We start from the raw sequence: 24674 nt of genomic DNA, 5'->3' as shown, positions 1-24674 counted from the left end.
ATACATGACAGTAACAGATGACGTTGTGAGAAAAAGGACACTGAACATGGGTTAAATAGTTCTCTGGGTTGGCTTTAAACTAAAAGATAGCCTTTTCAAACCCTGATAGTGATGTGTTTCAGCTCAGCAAACACACCCGCACACCCTATCACACACACACACCTTTCTACAGTGAGCGCATTGTGTTCTCCTGTGTAATCTACAGCCTGCTGTGTTTTATGGCAATCCTCCCTCACAGCTCTGGCCTCTGTTTTACATTTGAACTTTTCAACTTGCAACTTGAGCTGGCGTTGCTTGGGAATTACAATGTATACGTTCGCAAAGACAGACTAAAAGAGAATTTAATTGTCGAGGTCCACACAGAGACAGAGAAGGTGAAAACCACAGCGGGAGTAACACGAGAGAGACTACAAATGTATTTCAGGCAAAAAAAGTGATCGTTATCATGGCTGTTGATAGACAACAAAATGACAGGTGTACTGCAGGGAAAATTTGGGGTTGTCAGAAGGAAATTATTCAGATGGAAGCTTTACTTTCAGAAGGAAAATCTCAATGTTCAATTATTTTGAAATCACATCTAAAACCTATGTTTTCACTGCAAATGTTCCTCTCTACTCAATCTAAACTCTAAGAGGTAAAAGAGCTGGATGATATTTGTGGGTATGAGATACAAGGGGTTGTACTCATGTGCTGAGAATAGGGATACACGTGAAAAGTTGCCTGGGAACTGCTGGTAAAAGGTAGAAAAAATTCTATGCATTTTAATGCAAAGTGTTTCTTAAAGCCCGCCTCTCAAATATCGAATTACCCATTTAGCATAGCAGAGATGCTAATGTAGTGGTGGAATGTTTTCAGGGCAGTGTGAAGCATCTTGTGTTGTAATTTTTAAGATAAATATGAAGATGGATTATTTACTTTGAATGAAAACAGCTAAAACTTTTCAATACGTATGGTAAGTTTTTGTTTCACAAAGCTTTACTTCTTCTTTGTCTCAACCACATGAGGTTAGCTTTCTCTCCTCTCTGCTTTTTTGTGTTTTTCTTTTTGCTATGAATATAGAGCTAATTGCCTTACAATGTATTTCTTGTAACACGTACTTATTTACCAATAACAGATAACAACAGTCAGGCTTTGTGTGTCCCTAGGCCGCCATGTAGCTTGCCATGCGAACTGGTGAGACTGTGTAAGCTAGCAGTGATACCAAGATATTTGACCCACTACTCTATACATTTAAAAACATTTTGGATAAGTTGCTGGAAAACAAAACATTCAATAAAGAGAAATAATAAATTGATATGCTTCATCATGAAGCTGGAGCCACGAGCCAGTTAGCTTAGATTAGCAAATCAGCAAACGGCAAAGGAACTATCCAGAGTATCATATGAACAAGATTAGGGATGCAAAATTCCGGGAATTTTCAAAGTTGGAAACTTTCCATGGGAATAAACAGGAATTTATGGGAATAAATAGGAATAAACCAGGAATTTACCAAATTGAAGGTTGGCTTTAAATAGGGAACTTAAATATAGGTGGAGAAAATATATTTTAGCATGATCCTGACTAAAAAAAAACAGATTTCATGCAAGTACAGTTGAATATCTATGCAGAGCCATCCTCAACAAGGCTGGTCGGTGACACTGAAGAGGAAGAGTAGGAGTTGGATGTTGAGGAAGTGGACATGGAGGATGTTGATGAGACCCAGGGAGAGCCCATTGCCTGAAAGGGCTTAGCAAAAATGCAGATGCTAGGCTTGAGAAGCTTGAGGGAAAATGCTTTTTTATTTGCATGTTGAATGGGACTTTTTTGGAGGGAGAGGGTCTCTTTTCATTTAACATTTTGAATGGGACTTTGTTGGGATTGTGTTTTTGTTCATTTTTGAATGGGTTGGGTTGGGGGGATGAGTAATATTTCAACATTCATGTTTTTGTTCTTCAATGAAAGAATTGATGTTCAATAAAATATAATATAATAACACTTGATAAAGTTCTACTTACAAATACATCTGTTTTAATTGCATTATTTTGGATGGATGTCTGCTTATAACAAAACAAATATTTATGCTTGGATATGTCACCTTTCCATTAAATTACCCATTAATGCCCATTCATTCCCATAATTCCCATTAATGCCCATTAATTCCCATGGAAAGTTTCCAATTTGGAATATTTCCAAAATTTCCCCAGCTTAACTTCCAATGGAAATTTACTGGAAACTTTACCGGAAATTTTCCACCCCTTTGCAACCCTAAACAAGATATGTATCCACATATCTTGTACAATACAAGTGTAAATCTAAATGATACCATGCTAGGGAGCTAACACTGTGTGCATTTCCAACCTAAACTAAACAGGTGCTAGCTCCAGCTTCATACCTAAGGGATGAAAATGAGAGTAACAATGTGGTATAATAAATTATGCTTTATCACACAATTGCTATTCATGTGAGTTGAAGAAAAATCTTTCAATGTTAAGTGGCAAGAAGTCTGTTTTCGATGCTTGTGTTACCCCGTCAGTGACTCAATGAGTAACTTTGCTGCCATGTCTACAAAAGGCTTGTGTGAATAGTGGTGGCTCTTTTCAACCAATGAAACACATTAACAGCAACCTTTAGTCAACACAGACATAGCGGTACTACACAACAAAGGTGCTGAGATGTCCTGTCTCAACATATGAATGCAGATCTGGTTACATTTTCGGGGTGATGAAACAGGAAAGTTGTATTTATTACATGTAACTGTAGATGTGTCAAAGCTTCATCAGGTCTGTAAGTTGTATTTCTTTTATAAACTACATCATTTTGCATGTACTAACACAACAGCTTACATTTAGGAATTACTGAGCGACATGACAAATCCTCCCTATCCTAACACAGTGACAGCACACTATCTGAAGCAGACACTAACCACACCTTATTCTCCAAATTATCACATAATTGAAGTTGACTAGATACAAGAGAATAATTGCTTTCACGCACATCAGACAAAAATCAAACAATAGACTGTGTGCACACGAGCAACTCCACTGTACACAGCCACATCAATACCATAATAGTAGATTTGGAAGAATAATTGAATTAATTGAACTTCTGATTCAATTTAAGGCTGAATTTTCAATAAAATGGTAGGTATGCATTGCACACAGCAGATTTAAAGGCCCCTGATTCATTGAGTAGAAGATTCAGAACTCCAGAGACAAAGGAACTGCTGAACTAACACTACACCTCATTCCCACATGTAACCTGATACGCACCACTGATGCCAAAGGCAGAGCAACACACAAACAAAGAAGCTTAGCAACTGGGCGAGTGATAGCTGGAGAGTGCCAAGCCGGCCATCCAGCCAACAAATCTCACCTCGGCGACTTTCTCACCTTCGCTTCTTATCTTATCTGAGGCGAGCTGAACCCCCGCGGGGCTGTCACTGGGTTCTGTCTCTGGCTGTTCTGTTTAAGTAAACTCTTGTAGAGGGTCTCCTTATATGGAGTTACACAGGAACAAAGAGTCAGGACAGGATGGTATCAATCAGACACGAGCAAGGCCAGTCACTGACAGCTGCTGAGCCTGATTACACTAATAGTAGTGTGGTGGCGAAGCAGCAGGAACTAAAATAGAAATGAAACTAAATTCTTAATAAAAGGTCTGAATCCTTTTAGGAGACAGTTTAATGTCCAGTCTTCTTTTTTCTACCACAAATAGTTTTGTTGAAGCAATCCATGACCAAATAGAGATGCTCAAAAAAGAGATTAACATTGGATGTTCCTGGGTAACATTTTTCATTATTAAAGCTAGTGTGAGATACTTTCATTTTGTGATGCACCCCTAATCTATTTGTTGAATTTGACCTGTACATTTGTAAACGGTGGTTTTTAATAGCATTATTTTAACAGTGAAATGTATCACTAATTGCAAATGTCTGCCTTGGAAAATGTAAAAAAAAAAAAAAAGAAAAAAAAGAAAAGGACTGTTTCTGAAGCGTGTTGTTAATCACCATCTGGTGAAGACCCCCCAGCAGCAGTTTCAGACATTAACAGCAACTTGATACGTAAGTAGTCAAGCTTCATGCTGATGGTCTTGTTCGCTTTCGTAGGTCTTAAAGAGATAGCACTTATAATTTCTGTCTGTTTCATTAAAAAGTCCTCACTGGAGCTTTAAAGTGTCCTATACCATCAAAGTAGATGTTCAACTATGTCTTGCACTGATTTGTCAAATGATACACCAACGATGACAAAAAATATAATGCTGTATGTATTCCTACTGATATTTATGACTTGGCCAATTATTTTAATGACAAACGGGACCAAAACAAGCTAGCTATCAGTTACTGGTCTTTATTGTGTTAGTGTTTGAATTTCCTCACATTGAACACTATTGGCTACCATGAACACCAATACACATATATACACTTAGTCCTTCTCTATCTTTCTTTTAAGGGGAACAGCTTTAACATGTGTAATTAAATGACACTACACAAAGCTGTCTATTGGGAACTCTGAGTATTGTTTCACTTTGATAACATTAAAGATGAAAAATGTCAGTTGCACATTGTTTCTGTAAACCTTTGCACACCCTTTTGGATAAATGTTGCAATTTTTTGCAAAGAGTATCCAGTATCTAGTATCCAATTAATTTCTGTCTCTTGTAATTTTTTGTAATTTTTTATTTTTATTGTTATTTTTTGTTTTTCTATTGATTCTAATTGTTATTTTGGAACTACCTATTGTCTGTTCTTCTCATACAGTAGGCTTCCTTCTGTTCCTTTATGTCCTTTGTATAAGTCTATTTTCTGTCTACGTGTTTAAATTTGAAAAGCAACATAAAATAAAAAAGAGTATCCAGCTTTTTTATTACACACAACAAATAAGTCTGTAATACAATTTGCATATCCCAATTGTCAATATTTGTTGTTTATTTTATCCTATGAGATTTCCTTCAATTAGCAGTAATGCTGTTATGCTTTTATACACTCAAAGCACTGACAAGACCTTGGGATTGTAATCCTATAGAAAATAAAGCTATAAAAAAAACAAAAATTCTCCATGATGATTTGACAGTTTGCAACACTTCTGAAACTGTAACTTAAACAGGAAGTTGGTGCAAATCAAGTCATCTATCTCCCCTTCAGCAAGATACCTAATACCTCATCCCTGCTTTACCTTGAGTCTTCTAAGAGACACTTGAGATCTGGATGTGCAGACACACCAAACAATGAGTCCTCTACAGGTTTAGAACAATGGGACATTCTTTGCTTTGTGGAACCTCATTCCTGAGACTTCCTGACGTCAGCTGTTGTGATATATGATCGCTTCGTCGTGTGTCCGGTTGTGGAACTGACTGAAAACTCTGGATGAGGGATGACTCACAGGCAAATGTGTCATCAGCTCTCTCCTGCAGACATCTGTTGTTGATTACAGTATCAGTCTTTATTTATGTTCCTCTGAAACTAGCTCAAAGAGAGGTAGAGAGAGTTGTAAAGGCTGAGCAAAGTGAGGAATCAAAGTTTCACAATGCAGTAAAGTAAACTGAAGGTCGAGGCAGGGGTTGAGAAGATTCTGTGTATGCATAAAAAGCAAAGATAAACCCTTTGCCATTGTTTTATTGGGTTTTAAGAGCACTGTTTTATTACTTTTCTTGTGAGTCACATACCTACATTTCCATAGTGCTGAGTAGCCTGCTCTGGGGCCTTTGAATCACTGACCATTTATGGCGTGCTCGCACACCAACAAGCAGTCAGGCTTCGATCAAAAACAGCAGTCCCTACCTACCACAAGCCAGCTGAGCACCTCACAGCCGGCTACCAGCGCAGTTCCCTGGCAACGCCTTAGTGCAGCACAGCAGAGCGTGGAGCCCCGGGCCAAAAACATCAGATCCTATTAAGGCCACTTCTGCAGCGAGTCTCAGGGGATCAATGCACCTCTAATCAGAGATCCTTGACTCCACAAGCACCGGATGAGGTCATCACCTTATTGATACTCTATCATTGCACCTGGAAGGTTTGCTGGTGCCACCCTAAGTCTGGGGAGGGAGGGGGGGATCTGCTCTGACAGCTGCTATTAAGTACCACAGTGATTTATAAACTATGGCGTATTACAACATTGATCATATTTATAGAATTAGGGCTACTCAAACTGGGAGCACTAATAATCAAATACTGTTTTTATCATTTTGTCTGCATTATTTACCCAACCAACTGCTACAAGAAAAATACAAAGATGTCACTGCTTCCCAGATAATAATTGCAGCTTCACATGTCACCAACAAATGTTAGCATTATTGATTTAAAAAATGGATGAATTACTCAAACAGTTTGTTGAATAAGGAAATCAACTTTCTCTCAATCAATCGATCAAATTAGGCACCAAGCATTCTACAGAGAAACCGTTGATATTGATTAAGAAAGGTCTGGAAGTCAACAAACTCAACCCTTCAGAAACTGCAAACAAGCCAACAGTTGAACCAGACTATTTGAAAGTGAACTAGACCCGCTCATTGATAAGGTCATATTGGCCAAACCTGTCACAGCAGATGGTATTCCACCAATGAGTCTGGTTCTGCTCAAGTTCTACAGAGGATCTGAGAGGATCTGGAGATACTGAGACTTTTAAACCTAAACTAAAATATTTATTCAGTCTGGATTGTATGTAGAGTTTAACAACTTTCGTACTTTCATGTTTTACATTGTTTTATTATTTTTTTTAATCTTAACTATCTGTTTTTTATCTACTCAATTTTTTTTATATTTTCAGCCTTTATTTTATCTTCAACTCTTATTCTTACCCTTTTTTATTCATTTATTTTAACTATTTATCGTCTTAATGTTGATTTTATGCTTTAACTTATTTCCATTACTAGAGGTGTGAAAAAATATTGATACAGCAATATATCGCGATACTTTCGCCTTCAATATGATATTGATATTTCAACTCTTAATATCGATGTTTTTGTAATAATAAAAATTCACATTTAAGCCGAGTTGGAACTAAAATACAACTTCAGTATTTCAAAAACAATAAAGTGGAAAAGTTGTTTTCAGTCAAACAGTTTTTACTTAATTTGTCCTTTCAATTTTGAGTAATATTGTGTGATTTACATAAACACCATCCTTATTTTTTCTTAGTTTACTGTGTAGAATATCGCAATATATCACAATAGTGTGAGATGCTGATACTATCATATCGTCACCCAAGTATCGTGATGCGTATCGTATCATGAGGTTCTTGTCAATACTCACCCCTATCCATTACACACATTTTATTGTTGTTGGTGTGCATTGGTCTCTATTTTAAAATACTTTTTTATATATATAATTCTTGCCATTATTTTATTTTTGCTCCTTTCTTCTTTTTTGTATTCAATCGCTGTAAAGCACTTTAAATTGCATTTGCTTTGTATAAAATGTTCTATATAGATAAAGCTTGATTGATTGATTGAAGGTTTCTGCCTGTTTAAAGGAAGGTTTTCCTTGTTATGCTGCAAGGTAATTGCTCATTGGTGGATCGGTGTTGAGTTTCTGTGACTACAATTTTAACAGTAAGGTAAGTAGGACCTGCTTTTTATTTGAAGTGTCACAGGATAGCTTTAGCTGTGATTTATAAATGAAACTTGATCGACTGACTTTAAGTTGAAACAGAACAAAAAGTTTTGATGTTGACTTTGGGGAACTTTTGTTACCATTTGACAGTTCCAAGTTCTTTTTAACCTCTAAATAAGTTTGGCTGACCTTAAGGATATTTTCAAACCCGTCCTCTTGTCTGAGAACAATGCAAGTATCAAGCTTCACACAACTCTGATTGCTCATGTTTCTTCCTTGTCTGCTGAAATCGCATCCATTTCACTCGAGTGCAAAACTACAGAAAGAAAAGACAGCCAAACCTAGAAAACGAGATCCAAGTTATAACGAAACAAAATGATCTTTATGTGAACCTGATGAAGGAGCTAAATTACAAAGTATGATAAATTTAGAAATGAACATCTGATGCTAAAAATATCAGCCTGGGGACAATGTTTTCTTTTTTTTTTCTTCAATCCTTTAAGTCACGTTAAGTAAAAATCTTACTCAGGGTGTAAAACAAAGAGACCAACCTTCCATCAGAGTATTACATGTCATGATGTGTCAATTAACAAATCTAAAATTGACAGCAAAATTGCTCGAGAGCTTGAATACTAACCGACTGGAACACCGTTCAAAACCTGCATTAAAGCATCTTAATTTTTCTCCAGCACAGAAAGCAATTTGTCAGCTGTTATAAAAGCTGCTTGATTTGTCTAATTAAATGTCCTGGCTGCTTATTCATGTGTCATTTCTATTCAGCCTGCGTCGCAGACTTATAAAATCTGTAACACCTATTGCCTGAAATGCCTCATTATACTCTGGGTGACTTTCTCAGATATTTGCCCTGACTTTAATTGAGAGCTTTTTTGACCGTTCATTCCTGGCTGAAATGAGGGACATGACCTTGGCGCGATGTGAGATGATTACTATGTGTTTCTGTGTGTGTGTGTGAGTGTGTGTCCGCCAGCCAAGTTATTAGACAGAAGGCCTTCGACCCAGATGTGCCAGGACGAGGCTTTAACCTTGAAGCCTTAAAACAGAAAGTAAAGTGGCTTATTGTAATGTGTTTGTGCCACAGGCTGGGTAAAAAAATGACAGCTTGCCAGCTCAAAAAAGTAAAGCCAAAACATCTGGAGCTCCTCCTTCTGACTGGCTGTAGTGTCGGTCATAATCCCGCCTCCTCCATGTTTACAGATGGGACATGGCTCAAAGCTTAAAACTAAAATACACCTAAAAGATATTTACCTCAAACATAGTTCCGGCCGTCAGAGTTTGTTCTTACCATACTCAGTATTCAGAAAACTAAAGTCAGTATTTTTCTGAGTTTAGTTTTAATTACCAAGAATTAACAACCTGGAAAACAAGTTGCATCGTAATATAAGATGCAGTCTGTTATAGGGGGTCTGTATAGTGTCTTCACTATGTGGAGTTAGCAATCCTGCTAGCTAACCAAGCGGCAACCTTTGGTCTCAAACTATGAAGCCCATGCGGAAGTGTTATAAACTGCAATTCATCGAGAATCCGATTGAGGCTGACTGCAGAAACACCTGAAACCACATAGACACCAATTCAAAAAAGACGATCTTTACAGCATTAATAAACATGTTTACAGCCCGGTTCAAAAAACGGCTTCGGTCTATGCAGGTAATCTCTCTCTCGGCACATCCTGTACGGGGGCAAGTTTTTTTGTAAAGCGACAATTCAGGAGATATTAAGATTACAAGTTTTTGCCCATATAAGGACATGACTGACTTGACTCCCGGACTGGAACAAATAGCTGTTGGCTAGGAGGCTCAAACTCCGCCCCTTTATGTCACACTATGTCTGGTTGAGTTCTGCATTTCCAATATGGCTGCCACGGTTGATTGGCTTCAAAGCAGCGCTCAGAAACAGATTGGTGACATCACCAATACCACATCCTTTATTTATACAGTATATGTAGCTATGGTAACGTTACTTTACCTAATGTAAAGTAACGCATAATGTAACGCACCGTAACATAACGTAGCGTAACATAACGTAGCGTAACATAACGTCCTGTGACATATCGTAGCATAGCGTAACATCGTAGCGTAACATATCGTAGCGTAACATATCGTAGCGTAACATATCGTAGCGTAACATATCGTAGCGTAACATATCGTAGCATAACATAGTAGCATAACATAGTAGCATAACATAGTAGCGTAACATCGTAGCTTAACATCGTAGCGTAACATCGTAGCGTAACATCGTAGCGTAACATCGTAGCGTAACATCGTAGCGTAACATCGTAGCGTAACATCGCAGCGTAACATCGTAGCGTAACATCGTAGCGTAACATCGTATTGTGCTTAGCCTGTGATAATTTTTTTAAAGGATTTTGGCTAGACTTGGATTTATCACTGTAACAAAGTTTCTTTTCGGTTATAGCGCCATCTTTTGGGTGAAAATAACGGAATGTAATAATACACCTCTTCCTACATTTGATACTTATATAATGGTTGCACCAGTGTATAGGATGCAGCCCACTTTTTAGATTACAAAAGGTATTTAAAGTGCATCTTATACATCACATCTTACATTACTTGATGCTTTTGGATCCAACACCATGATTGACAGCTCTGATGAAAAATGTAATAAAACTTATAAAGAGTTGCTGAACTTCACAGAATTCTGAGTGTCAGCTTCAAATCCACTCAAGAAGCTTTTCTGCTCTAGAAAGTATTGTCCTGAGGGATCTTTTGTTATTTTATCGTTTTATCCGATTGCACATGACTCTGACTAGAAGCATCATCACCAGCGCAACAGGTCAGCACCCATCAGAAGTGCATTTTGGCTTCACTTTTGACACCAACAGGAGATAGGTGAGGATGTCTTGTCCATCTTTATATGCAGTCAATGTTTTTTGTTTGTAAAAATGCTAAGAAGAAGTGTTTAATTGGACTAGTTGCATCCAAAGTTTGGTTTGGTGTTCTCAACCTAAAATCAAAGTCTACCCATAAGCGTGTGAGCTCAGGGTGAGTTGAGGTTTCTTGCATCAGTTGAGCGCTGCGTTATTAAAAAACAGTCTAACTGACAGACTCCCACACTCCCCTGCTATCTGACTTGTCACTGCTCAGTGTTGGCATTGCTCTCCATCATCCTCACCGTTTTTTTTTTCATCTTCCGTGTCAGAGAATGTGAAGAGTGAGAGATAGCAGGGCTCCGAGAGGTGTCAAACGACCCTAAATGGATGACTCCGTTTGTCTGTTAATCACCAGAGTTTGAAGGGTTGAGTTTCACATGCAGGGTGAGAGGTCACAGGTTAGGTGCGGGTTGTTGCGTAGGCCAAGGGTCAGCTGTTGAGGTTGAGCACACTCTAAACGTCACAACTTAACTTTTGCAAGGAGATTCTTTGTTTTTCTCCCTCTCACTCTCTCTCTCTCTTTCACCAAGAACTGCTTTTGAGCAACAATTACGGCTCAGTGAAGGCCTGTAAATGTTCCAACAGGTTAACCTTTAAAAGACATTTAAACAAATGACCTAGGAAAAGCAAGCAAGCGCCCACTTCGCCGTGTTTTTTTCCCCCTTCTCTTGCAGAGCTCCTAACACTAACAGTTTTCATTGTTTTAAATGTAGACTGGAAAAGACGTCACCAAAAAGCCTTAAGGTGTTATTTAGATGTTGTTGAAAAGAGCGACTTCCTGGCTGTCAGCTTAAGAGTTTATCAAAATCCTTCATAGCAGCTTGCTCTCTTCTTCCTTTCTCTTATCTGATGCCTCCCGGTGAATGGACTTAACATTCCTCAGCGCTCATTAACGTGAACTAATCGGCCAAGTCTGCCCTGCCTTTTCCTGGACTCCCTTTTGTTGCCGCCTGCCTGAGTGGACACCTTACACTGTTTGGTTTAGAGGGTTGGGTGGGCAGAGGGTTAAAGTGTCCCGAGCAAGTGGAGACAAAAACAACAGCAGATACTCAGTCATGCTTTGTGTCTCCATGAGGAAACGTAAGCCTTCTGCTAATATGTTCCTATTATATGCAGCTGTTCCTCATTGTGTGTGGAAGTGTAGGCACTTAAAGATCCCATTTTTAGGACTGCCAATAATGATTATCCCATTTGAACTTTGACACCTAGTTAAACATGTTTTATATACTTAACTTCCTTTAATGTTCAACTAGGCAATTTTTTAATTTACAATACTGTACAAATTAAGAAACTCAGAAAATAAGCTTGGTCCAATAAAACGCTTTGGCTTGATAAAATTACAACTCTTACATGTCTTGACTTTTCTACAAACAAATTGACTTTTAGCATTAAACAGTTCATTTTTAAGATGCAATCGGGATCCGTCTGAAGTTTGAAGCAAGGCTACAGACTATTAAACGGTGAATATCAAATTTGAGTCTCAGAAACCAACAGTTTATTATTTATTTTCAACAACTTAAGCAAGGTTTGGGACAACATGATCACACAAGTCTTATCAAATAAGTCTGTGATAAAGAGTTCCTGCACATTTGCTTCTGCCTGTTGACACTGTGGCAAAAAATTAAGTTCCCGTTAGCATTCTACATTTGTGAACACTGTGTTAAATCCTTCGTTTTCATCTCAGGCTGGACCCTTAAGCATTGCATATAGGTCCGTCTCACCCTGTCAGAATTCTAATTTGCATAATCATCTGTTAACCATACATTACCACTTACTTAATGGTGCCACTTTGTGTGAATGTGTAACATTTTTTTGACAAAGCAGCTATTTGCACACACTTAAAAGATACATTTGAATGCAAGAGACAATTAAGTCTTTTCTTTGCTATTCTAAACTCAACGCACACAGGGGTTTAACAGCTACAGCCTTTATTGCTCCGGTAAAACTGGTAACCTAGGTTAGCTGTTGTTTGCTTACTTTTTTAATTCACCTATATAACGTAATGTTTTTTTATGGAAAAATATTGTTGTCATTTACGTGCTTTATCTGACATTATTGTCTCTAATAGCCACAGAGCCTGCTGTTCTGCTAATGGTACATAATCCTGCTTTACAGGTTAAAGGTACAGTGTGTATATTTAGCGTCATTTAGAAGAACAGATTTGGTAGAATCGCAACTATCAACGCAAATTCAACCAATCAGCGTGATTTTTTCGCGGCCCTACAATTTTTTACAATCACCGCAACTTTCCCGCAAATTTGACCTTTTACCTCAATCTCAGCCCCTGCACGTCATCGGTTTTGTCATCAATTTGACTTCCTTGGAACATAAACGTAAGTCCTCACTTGGTCGGCACTTTTCAACAACAAAACACGCACAGAGAACGGGTGAAAAGAGGGGACAGCAGGCAGGACAAGTGACCATGACAACGTTATTATTTATAGATAGAGGGGCTCAGTGTTAGCTTGGTAACCTACCTGCAGCAGGTGTGCTTTATGAACCAGCTCCCCTCCCCCCCCTCCATGCATCTGTCTCATCTTCATTGATGATTTTTACCCCCGGTGGGTGTTAGTGACAAAGACACAACCGGGGGACGTCTGTTTACTATTTGATGTTTGACGTTGTTGCTGTGGTTACCGTAAAAAGCTCTGCATCTACAGCTTGATTTAATCCAGTTTGGTGAAACATCTGACACATTCAGTAAGTTTTGATCAACTCCTTGTCATCAAAGATGCAGATTAATTTCAGAGTGCGCGAACTGACTGTGCATCAGTCGCTGCGAGGTGCATTCAGGGACCGTCGTAAATGTGCAATACAGTCCTTTCATGGCATTTTTCTGTGAATCAAGAGAATCAAAATACAGTCAGTGGCCACATCAAGAATGCTTTCTAAAAACAACTGTAATTTAGCATATTTACTTGCCCCTGAGATGTTATTGGGGGAAAAAAGCAAAAAAAAAAAAAAACGCAACTTTCACCGCAATTTTTTCAAAAAGCTGTCGCAAAAAAATCCCGCGAAATCCTGGAGGGACTGGTTTTTAACCAATGTTTAATTGGGTTTTTTTTAAAGGTGCCATTGTTCTCAAGCTCCCTAATGTGAACTGGTAGTTTGTTCCAGGACTGTGTGCCTCTGACAGACACTATCATTTGGCTGAATTTGTTTTTAAGTCTTGGTACATCACAGTCCCCTCTAGTTTGTGCTCTAGTATTTATCATATGGTGTAAAATTGCCCGAGTGTAATAATTTTTGTTTTTTGTTTACTTACATAGCCGGTCTCCTTCCACGGAGGCCGCCATCTTGAATCGCCATGTTCCTTCAGTAAGTTAGAACAGACAAACTAGTAAGGTTGAACACAATTTTGTATTTGGTGAGGGGCAGCCAATTTGTATTGATGGAAGTTTTTAATAGTAAAATCTTGTCAAATGGAGGATCGTACTTATCATTCACTGAGGTGCTTCTTGACCTCAAAGACCACTGTTGATTCTGTAATTTCACCAACAAGAGGGGTATGCACGGGAGTGTTTCAATCAAGAGTCTGACCACTAGATATATCACAAAAGATATTCCCACTTCTGGACACTCTACCTTTAATAACGCAAATGTTTCCTGCTTGAAAAATTACTTCGGAGATTTTAGTTGTCAAAGTAGCTGCTGATTAATCTGTCAGTTTATGAATCTGTCTGCCAGTCACATGATCCACTTCAAGTTGATTCTTTTATACAGTAATGAAGAAAATCTGGATTACCACTATGGGAACTTTTATGTGAGCTGGTTTGACAGGTGAGAAAGTTCATCTTCTTTTCCTGGTAAGTGTACAATTCCAGTTGAACAACAGACAACATAAATAAAGCTTGTGATTAGGTAATCCAAAAAGAGCTTACTAAACTTTTCTCCCACCTTTTTAAGGCTAATCTGGAGCTGTTTGACCGTGCTTGGCTAACTCTCGGTGGCCAGCCAAAACGTCTGTGGGCACTCAGATGTCCAAGTTTCTCCAGGTTACCGTTCTGCCAGGCTCACTCCTGTCTTAAGAGCTCTTCCCATGACCATAAAAGGCCCTTCTGTTCAAAGATCTCAGGGTCATGCTTTCAACGTATGGGGTGATAAGGGATAAGGGGTCCGTCTAGTCCATTGGGGACTAAAATGGGCAAGGGAGTGAGTGAGTGAGGGCAGGATGAAGGAGGAGGGAGCGGTAGGAAAGAGGAGAAGAAGAGTGCCGAATTATAAACAGTACCAGGGCGGAGGGAAAGAGGGAGGAAACGGCTAAAGAATGAGATAAAGAGGGAAGAAAAAGGGCAAGAGGGAGGAGGAAATGGAGAGGAAGGGAGATAAGTGTAGAAAGGGAGCAGGAGAGAGGGGGCCAGGACACAGAAAGGAAAAAGTGAGCTGAATTTAAAAGAAAGGAGAAGGAGGGCTCACAGCAGCGATACCAAGGTGGATAATTATAGCTTGTGAGTAAGCATATTAAGTGGAAGTGACAGAACAAGCGCATAAATACAGTATGACAAAGCAAGACAAGATGGTCGACACTGTCTAGGCACAAACTCTCACTTCTTTCGCTTGTGCGGCACATCATTAATTAGAAAGCAAACTCAAGGATGACAACTGCGGCCTTGAAAGGAAAACATATGAGAGACTTCACTCCTCAGTTGTGGTCAGTTTTTATAGTTTATATATAGCTGCAGATATAAATATATATTTAAGTATCTCATACAGTTCTTTATCTGATTCCTTTTTTTCTTCTCTCCTCACATCAGGATCCTTTGCCAGCCGCTCCTGACGCTAAGCCTTGTTGTTGTCTTTTCAAATACCTCTTGTCGCGCAGCTGACAAATGGCTAAGATAAGATGACAATTCCCTGCGCGCTTTTATAAATAAACTCCTACCTATCAGACGGAAAGCAGGAGCTAAGTTTCACAGTGTATGTGTGTGCTTTTTTCTTGTGTACATTTAACCGTTTTCGGGAGTGTTTTATAGTCTTAATGTACAATAAATTGTCTTTTCTTTATGCCTGTTTCGTGGTCACTTTACCCTCCGAGCACCTCCCTCTGTTAACGTCTCATGTCACAGAGCGTTAATACATCTGCGTGCCCTTTTCATAGATACATGCACACAGGAACGGACCACACACATGCCCACAGCAAGTGTGTTACGGACCGATGTGGCCTCCCTCCGCTTCATCGTGCTTCTCCAGCAGCACCACGCCGCTCCCCACCTACGTCTCCCCACCGAAAAGGTCACGCCGGCCACATGACCCGCTATTTGAAGAGGAACCCGGTGGATACCCAAAGCCGGCCAAGCACAGTCCAATTACACCCCAGGGAGACATGGAGCATTTGCTGAACTCTGCTCGAGTGATATTCTGTTTCTCTTCGGGCGCTTGTAAAGATCCACTTACATGTTTATGGACAGCCAAGAACTAGAATCAACAGATGTTTTACGAGGCTCAAACTCCTGCTTGGCAGTCCAAGGAGGGACAGGTTTACAAGGATTATGATTATGAGTTGGATTTCAAGTGATGAGTAAAAAAAACAACAACAAATGCACAGACATTTTACGCTCACTTATTTGTCAGCAGTAAGGTGCATTTTGAAGTAGAGCTGGGCGATATTGAAAAATATGTTAAATCATGTTAAATTATTTCATATCAGTCGATATCGATAGTTATCAGGATAAATATTGAATCATTATTTCATTTAAATTTGAAGTCAGATTTTTGGTCCTGAGTGAAAGTCGAAGACGGTTTATTATTTTGTATCTGGATTTAGTTTTCTGATAAACGTCTTGAATCCATCATTTTATACAATGTTAATTTGCATATTAAATGTATGAGTATTGTTTTGAGTAGTACACTCCACTGTAAGGTCACTAAAGGTTATGGGCAGAGTGATTTTGTTCCCACAGTGCAGTGAACGCATCACGGTTATTCAGTGTTCAGTTGTCCTACGGTTTTGAGTTTCCTTCAGTATCGCTTGTTTCAGCTGTGTTTACATTCCGCTCCAAGCCCCGCCTACCTCTCACTCTGCAACATGATTGGCTGTTTAGTTCTCATTAGTGCCCCCTCCCTTTCCACTGGTTGAGGGGTGTAATTACTGGTTTATTTAAATCAAATTTTTATCGAACATTTGTTATATTTATACTGAGAAAAATCATATCATGATAATTATCATTATCGAATTATCCCCCAGCCCTATTTTGAAGGCAGACCTCCAAGGTAGAGCAGGCTGCACAGCTCTCCACTTAAATAAACAGAGGTTGGCTTGGGGGAAATTTACAGCAAGGAGGTTGAAGGTCAAGCTTGGTCGGCTGGCTTGGTTAGCTACAATGCATTCCATGTACTTACAACCTGTCCTCACCTTCCCCTCTCTTCTAACTGTCCCTCTCTTCACTGTTATCTATTAACTCAAACCAGGCCTAATGTTAATCTTAAGTAGATATTTTTTATTATTTCCAAAACAGTTTAAACTGTTCGTTTTTCTGTTGATCAATCATAGTGAAGAGGATGAAAAATTTGTCACTTTCCATAAGCATAAACTGTCATGTAGTTATTCCATTTAAAATGATAGAAATTGGGGAAAAACATCACGTCCTTAAACCTTAAAAGGAGCAAACTAATGACACCTGTCGTTTTGATTAATCAGCTGATTCTGTACATGAATGAATGTTTATGCTTTATGCTTTATAATAAAGGAGAAAACTGGACGTTGAATTTAACTTAAAACATGAAGGGAGGCTGGATTGTTTTATGTTTACGATGAAGTATAGGGCCACACTAAAGAAGAAAAAGAATGAGATTTAATGAAAAATCGTAAAATGACGACAATAAAGTCATAAAACTATAAGAATGGCCCTAATATTAAAAGAACACAATCTTAAAATTTTTGATAAAGTACTAAATTTACCAGATTAAAACAGCACATTAATGAGAATAAAGTTGTTACAATACTAAATTTGTATGTAAACTTACAAGAATACAATCATTTATAAGATTAAAGTGGTAAATCAATTAGAGCGCATTTGTAATATAACAAGAAAATACTGTACATTTACACCAATGAGATCAAACAATTGCAAGAACAAATGTCAAAATTAAAGGCGTAAACTGCCGAGAATAAAGTCGTAAATTGACGAAAATAAAGAAAAAAACAAAATTGTGATTTTACAAAACTTTACAAGATTAAAGTCATACATTTAATTGTAATTTTTTAGTCTGTATTAGCCTTTATGTTACTCTGAATGCCAGCCCTGCACTAAAATGAAGAACGTGGAGCATTTTGTGAAGTTTTACTTGAGTACGAGTTTAAAAGAAATGTATATCATACTTAGAGTTGTGCAACATTTTTTCACAGTCCTGAAACCTCAAACAATGTGGTGCTAATGTGCCAAATTTTAAGCATTTTCGTATTTGTGACACCTGTTACTCAGTTCAACTTTACAAGATGCTCTACATTCCTCGTTTTGGTGTTGGATGCTGGCTGCTTTTCCGTTATCCCCTGTCAACAGAACGTATTGGTCAACCACAAACTACAATGATGAATGTATTATAGTGATGGTATGACTTTGTTGTTGTATACACTACCAGTCAAAAGTTTGGAAACACCTTCTCATTCAATGGTTTGTATTTATTTTAATTATTTGAAACACTGTAGATTAATACTGAAGACATCAAAACTATGAAAGAACATATATGGAATTATTTAATTCACAAGTGTTAAACAAAGCAGAATATGTTTTAGATTTTAGATTCTGTAAAGTAGCCCCCTTTCTCCTTCATGACAGCTTTGCACACTTTTGGTATTCTCTCAGTCTGCTTCATGAAGTGGTCTCCTGGAATGGTTTCTAATTAACATGAGCCTTGTCTAGAGTTCATTTGTAGAATGACTTGCCTTCTTAATGTGTTCGAGACCATCAGTTGTGTTGTTCAGACGTAGGGTTAGTACACAATGGATAGCCCTATTTGACTTCTGTTGTAATCCAGATTATGGCCAAACCAGATTATTTCATATTTTTGATGTCTTAAATATTAAACTACAATGTTGAAAATAATTAAAATAAATAATAACTATTGAATGAGAAGGTGTGTCCAAACTTTTGACTGTTTATGACATATACATTGATATAACTTATAGCTTAAAATGTACATTTCTGCTTTATTCTCACAATGTTATTAAACGTACAACTTCACTCTCCAAATATTTAGACTTCAATCTAATAAATATTTAACTTTTTTGTACGACTTAGTTCTCTTTAAATTACGATTTCCTTTTTTGACATCTCAATTTTTTTATTCCTGATTGTGGCCCTTATACTCTGACGTATGTTTGAGATCCTACTACAAGCAAATATTTTCACAGCTTCAAAGATAAACAACTTCAATGATTCAGTGATGAGGAAAATTTAGGCTGCAACTAATGAATGTGATCAGTATTGATTAATCTGCACAAAGATAAGTGGCTTGTTGTTTTTCCAACCAAATATGTGTTGACCACAGACTTTGAATGATCTGTAAAATAAATCACATTAACTGTTTTTGTTATCAAAGAATGCAGAAACAATGTTTTTCAGTTGAATCATGCATAAACATTCTCATCATTCTGGCCCTAAAGTAAGTAAATAAATCTTGATGTGATACATTTTTGGTCAGCTGTTCCTGCACTGCATGCACTGTCAAAATATGTTACCTTCCCGATAACACAAACATGTCTGGAGTTTGTCACCTCACCTCCGTCACCATGAATATACATCAAAAAGTTAACAGGAACACGTGCAACTGTACGATTTAAACCCTCCACAAATATTTCCTGTAGAAAATCAGATCTACTTTAAGCCCCCCCCCCCCTGCAGGTCTTTTGTCCATACAAGGTGTGGAAACCCCAGCTGTTCCAAGCGTATCTTAAACATCCACCACACAAGAGCCAGTCTGTCACCTCTGCTCCATCAGTGGCCGCTGAGTGCCACAGCATGTGAGAGCCTCCAGAACACCTGATAATAAAGCTTATCAAAACCAGCCTGCAAGATTAGATGCTGCAGGGAGGAGGAGGAGGAGGAGGGGGGGGGGGGGTCTTCCTCCTGCATTACTCGCCTGAAACAGCACCATGTTTGGTAAGCGTTGGTTTACATTAAGCATCGGCGAGCTTTGGTTTACAGTGATGATGGTTGAGCAATGAAGCAAGGCAAGAGCTCGCTACGGCGCTTTACTGGTGCGAATCAGTGATCCATTGAGTCACATACTACACAGTGCAAGGAGAAGAAGAAGAGGAGGAGGAGGAGGAAGGGGAGAGCTGCTGCCGTTCAGCATGTGAGAGTCATACCAGAGGTTGTTAAACTTTGGCTCTCATAAGGTCATCGTTTATGGTTAGTTTAGTGCTGTTTAGCATTTTACTGTAACGGCTACCGTGATAATTGTGAATGTTTCCGCTCAGATTCAAATAAAGAAATGTGGCGCAACGCATGAATGCACAAATTTGAAAATGAGTGAAGAAGTAGTTTGTATTCTACTTGTTTTCATCTCAACAAAAGACTAAACAGTGTCGTTAATGAATCAGGAGGAAAAAGCGCAAGTCATACTGAAGAATTGGTCTCATTTCTCTAAGTCGTGTGTGTTTTCTGTGAAAGAAATGCACACCCCGCCTGCAGGAGTCCTCCATGTTGAATGTCTTTATGTGCAAATTCACCTTAAACCAGCTCACTTACACACATCATTACCTAAAAGACAAAGTGGTGCTCTCTAACATTACATTAATTCACTGAGTAAATTTACGTCCCTGCCAGTCTGGGTGGCTTCCAAACATTTCTACAACCATTAAGAATCCTCCGGCCATTACTCTTTCCTTGTCTCTCCGTCTGCTTTTTACACGATGCAAAAACCACTTGTCTCGTCTGGAACTGCTGCTTGTGGACGCAACAGAATATTAAACACTAGATTTATTTATCAGATAGAGAAGAGATGGAATTTATGATGATTATCTTTTATTCTAGACGGACTACGTCACCTAATGTGCTTGTTATTCTTAGCATTACTGAGCAGTCACAGCTTTGTTGATACTTCTTATCGCTTATTTTGTTCAACCACCAATCAACCAACTAAAAATTAATAATTTTGTGTCCTATAAGAAAAAAAAAGGCAGTAAATCTGTAAATTTGAGAACCTAAAATCATAGCTTTTTGGCCTTTATTGTCTTGAGTTATTAATAGTTAAATTAGTTTGGAGTTGTGCTGAGTGCCTTATCTTTTAACTGTTATGGCTTTAAAACAAAGCTTTTAGATGTTATAGGGAATAATGTGTGAAGCTGAGAAACAAATCAAATAATTTCTTATGTTTTCTGCTATTTGGTTAAAAAGATAAGTTTCTAACAGTGGTACGTAAAAGTGTAGTGCTCTTTAAACTGTTAGTTCTTGCAAAAGTCATTTTTCTAAGCAGATAAATGCATCAAGTTTCAGCTTCCATGTGATCAAAATGTGAAGGTGTGCTGCTTTCTCTTGTTTACGTGGCTTTTAATTTGAAAAACCTGCATTTTTCACTCTTAATCTTGCCAAATAAGACATCCGAAACACGAGCCCTTAGCCGAAACTCTCCATCAGGTTCCCAAGAAGTCACTTTCCCGAATCTGCAGCGTGCTCACTCACACTCACTCACTTACTTACTCCATCTAACCTCTGCAACAGTGGACCAAATATGGTGTTACATCAGGCCGGCTGCGTTTGGCTATTCAGTTACAAAGTGACGAACACAACACCCAGCCGTAATCGAATTGCTCCAAGAGAAATATGTGATATAATCTGATATACCTTTCTTACATCAGTAGGCTGCGTATGTGTGGAGCTCTGAAACAACAAATCTGTCGTTTGTATAGAGATACTTCCATGCCAAAGAAAATTCCCTCATTAAAAAAGCAAACACTACAACTGAATTTTCTAAGAAGGAGATGTTCTACATCTATGATTGTGCAATGTTTACTAAAGGGAAGAAGAAAAGCTGGGCTATTATCCAGCATGTTAGAGAGGTAATGGATTACCTCACTTTTTGGAGAAAAACATCATCATTCTGATGTGTTAAGACATAATTAAGTCCTTTTAATAAGGAGGATCCTCCTGCTTGAGTGTAGTGCAGGGATTCTGTGCTACAAAGACGTATTGCCTACATGTTGCAGCAGCAGATATCTGAACACTAATTCACCCCCTGGCTCTGCATTCTCTTAAGTAGTGGTTGTGAGTCTTGTGTGAAGCAAGACCAAACAATACTTAAATTGTTACTGTCGGAGAATAGCTTGTTATCTCCCATAAAGAATCATTCAGGAATTTTTAAGGAGGGATTAATGAATCTCTCAGTCCAGAGTTATTTGTTGGACTTAACTGTGATTAATTTAAAGCTCCTGTGAGGGCTTTCAGTTTGTGTTGATTTTGGCGCCCCCTGTGGACAAAGTAGCACACTTGATGTCTTCGTTCAATAATAAAATATGTTTGGGGACCATAAAACTTAATGCTTTCTCCGAACAGTCAAATATATCCTTAATTGTGAATTCTATGATGTGAAATGTACAAAAATAGGCTTTTTCAGCAGTGCAGAGTTGGTCACTTTGTCTGACACCTACCTCGTGGCAGCATTTACATTATATATATATATATTTTTTTAAAATAGTAAGCCTTTTAACTGATGGTCTCTTTTTCTTTTATAGGCCTGAAAAGAGAAATTAAATTTAAATTCAAGCTGTTTCATGACCTGCTAGAAACACATCACAGGAGCTTTGAACAAAAGGAAAGGGATATGGCTAACCTGAACTTTCATAGCAACAGTATAGGCGATGAGGTATAGTACAAAAATGAGGAGAAAGAGATGTAATATAAGCTCCACAAAGGTAAAGGTGAAGAACAGGTGCACTTTTTAGTCAAATAAACCCAGATAGGGAAAGATAAGTGCACAATACAATCCAGCTTCTAGGCTGATATCAGCAAGACTTAGATAAGCTGACTTCAACGACATGAAAACTCAATATTACTGCAGGAAAAGCCACAAAAAAAAGTCATGACACCTTAACCCTCCTGTTATCCTAACATTTTCCTGAGCTGTGCATTCTTCTATATGTCAGCTCCACCCCTATGTTGTGTGAATCATCAATGTCTTCACAGGACAATATTTCCCAACCCACGGTACATCAATGTTCTCATCGGAAGGAGTCCCCCCTCCCTGTCCCATGTTGTTTGACCTATCAGAAGTTCACACAGTAGGCTACAACAGGTATGGTGATGTTAGGTTAGGGCCCTAAAGCAGAGGGAGGTTTTTCTAGATGATGAAACAGCCAGGGGTTAAATTGACCCCAAGGAACAGGTTGCATATAAAATGTGTGGAGGACAGTGTAACATACCACCATATTAATTTGTCTGTTTACCCACACTGAAAAAAATGTTGTGTTGAATCTACTAAATTGTATTACGTCAAGTTGTTGCATTAAATACATTTCTTATTTAGAGAAATGTATTTCATGCAACAACTTGACATACAGTTGTGCTCAGAAGTTTACATACCCTGGCAGAATTTGTGATTTTTTTTTTTTGGGTCATTTTTCAGAGAATATGAATGATAAGAGAAAAACTTTCTTTTCACTCATGGTTAGTGGTTGGGTGAAGCCATTTATTGTCAAACAACCTTGTTTACTCTTTTTATAGCCTATCATAATGACAACAGAAACTACCCAAGAAATCATACAATCTGCCAGGGAACTTATGAGCACAACTGTAATTAAATTTAGTAGATTCAACACATTTTTTTTTCAGTACAGTTGCCCCTTTTGAATTAGGAATAGTCATGAAATATGAAGCAAAAGAAAAAAAAAGTTAACCAGATGAAAAACTGAATGGGGTGAAATTGACCCCAAGGACAACAGGAGGGTTAAATATCAAATTAGAATCTTGAATGGTAAACGCAGGGTAAAAAGTTGTGCTGAAAACAAGCTATCAGCAGTGGATGTAAATATAAAATGGTTTATTCAGATGCCTTTATGCATCACGCGACGACCTGTTCAAATTCAAACTGCAGGTATAGATGCTCGCGCGCGGGTACATACCTCCTCTTCGTGGTTGGTGAATTCACTCTGCTCGTTTTCCTTCTCGGTTTTGTTGTTATTCATCCTGAGTCGGGCTCTCTTTTCACCTTCGCGTTGAGGACTATCTTCTGTTTCTTCCTCTTCTTCTTTCGTCTTGCGCTTCTGTGTGGCTCCGTCCTTCTTCTCCAGGACCACAATCTTTATAAAAGCCCCCTCGCGACAGACAAACAGTCCGCGTCCGACCGCTGTCCTACTGACCCGAGCTTCCCACTTACTTTGGCGACATGAATGATGACTGAATATCAATGTTCTCAGAAGAGGGAAAAGTCAGCTGTGAGAGGTGCTTTTTTTTTCTGTGCAGGCGGATATTCCTCAGCATTCCCTGGAAAGCTTCTCCGCAGGCTCTTGTTGCTGTTCCCCAAATGAAATACAGTAAGTGTTCAGTGGACTGCGCCGCAGGCAAACTTCTCTCTCTTCATCTCCGCGTGAGGGAAGGAGGGACGGATGAAGGAGGGAGGAGGGAGGGGTTTAGGGTGGGGTAAAAGGGTGGGATGCACCGTCTGCTGCGCTGTAACAAGTTTTATCAAGTGCTGAGAGAGTGGCAGCGGAAAATTGGTGCCTATCACCAATCGGCTTCTGGACCAGCTGAATGTTATTTTAGTCACTGCAACATTCCTGCAATATTAATGCAGTGTGGTGTCCATCTATAGTGGCAACACTGTGTCTCCTTCACTATTCATGTTTGGCTACTTTTTAATACCTTTACAATGTGTAATTGAAATGAAATCCCTTATATTTTTAAAACTATCATTGGAATTTTAAGATTTTCTTTTATCTGTTCACCTTTGTTTTCTGAAGTAATATCTAAATGCTTCAAGCTATTTAACTGCCAAAAACAGAGTGTTAATAATTAGTGGAATTAGCCTCACAGTTTTTGAAGTGAAGTAATGGTTGAAGTGCCATAAACCTGCATTCTTTCAGACGGCCAGTAGGGTGTGACTGCAGTAGTTACAAAAAAAATCGGTTAAATTTAAGCGGCAACCTCCGGTCTCAAACTATGAAACCCATGCGGAAGTGTTATAAACTGCAATTCATCGAGAATCCGCTTGAGGCTGGCTGCAGAGACACCGGAAATCACATAGGTGACAATTCAAAAAAGACGATATTTGCAGCATTAATAAACATGTTTACAGCCTGGTTCAAAA

The 24674-nt window shown here is 38.5% G+C and overlaps 1 protein-coding gene across 5 annotated transcripts in view; it reads right to left on the bottom strand.

Moving 5' to 3' along the window:
* The window catches only part of LOC117807570 (RNA-binding protein with multiple splicing-like), a 49358-nt gene extending 25397 nt beyond the window's left edge, over positions 1–23961 (bottom strand). The window contains exon 1 of one of the 5 annotated variants that reach the window (XR_004630005.1): positions 23491–23961. Coding sequence is in view for 1 of the 5 variants with exons in the window: in XM_034676901.1 (XP_034532792.1) it covers positions 23491–23553 (63 nt within the window). In the remaining 4 variants the exon portion in view is untranslated. The remainder of the gene's footprint in view (positions 1–23490) is intronic. The other 4 variants (XR_004630004.1, XR_004630003.1, XR_004630002.1 and 1 more) reach the window with 4 other exon arrangements.
* Between the last annotated feature and the right edge of the window lie 713 nt (positions 23962–24674).

This window comes from Notolabrus celidotus, chromosome 23 (assembly GCF_009762535.1).
Source record: "Notolabrus celidotus isolate fNotCel1 chromosome 23, fNotCel1.pri, whole genome shotgun sequence".
NCBI lineage: Eukaryota > Metazoa > Chordata > Actinopteri > Labriformes > Labridae > Notolabrus > Notolabrus celidotus.
Note: the sequence above shows the minus strand (reverse complement) of the source record. Positions and strands in the feature narration are given on the sequence as shown.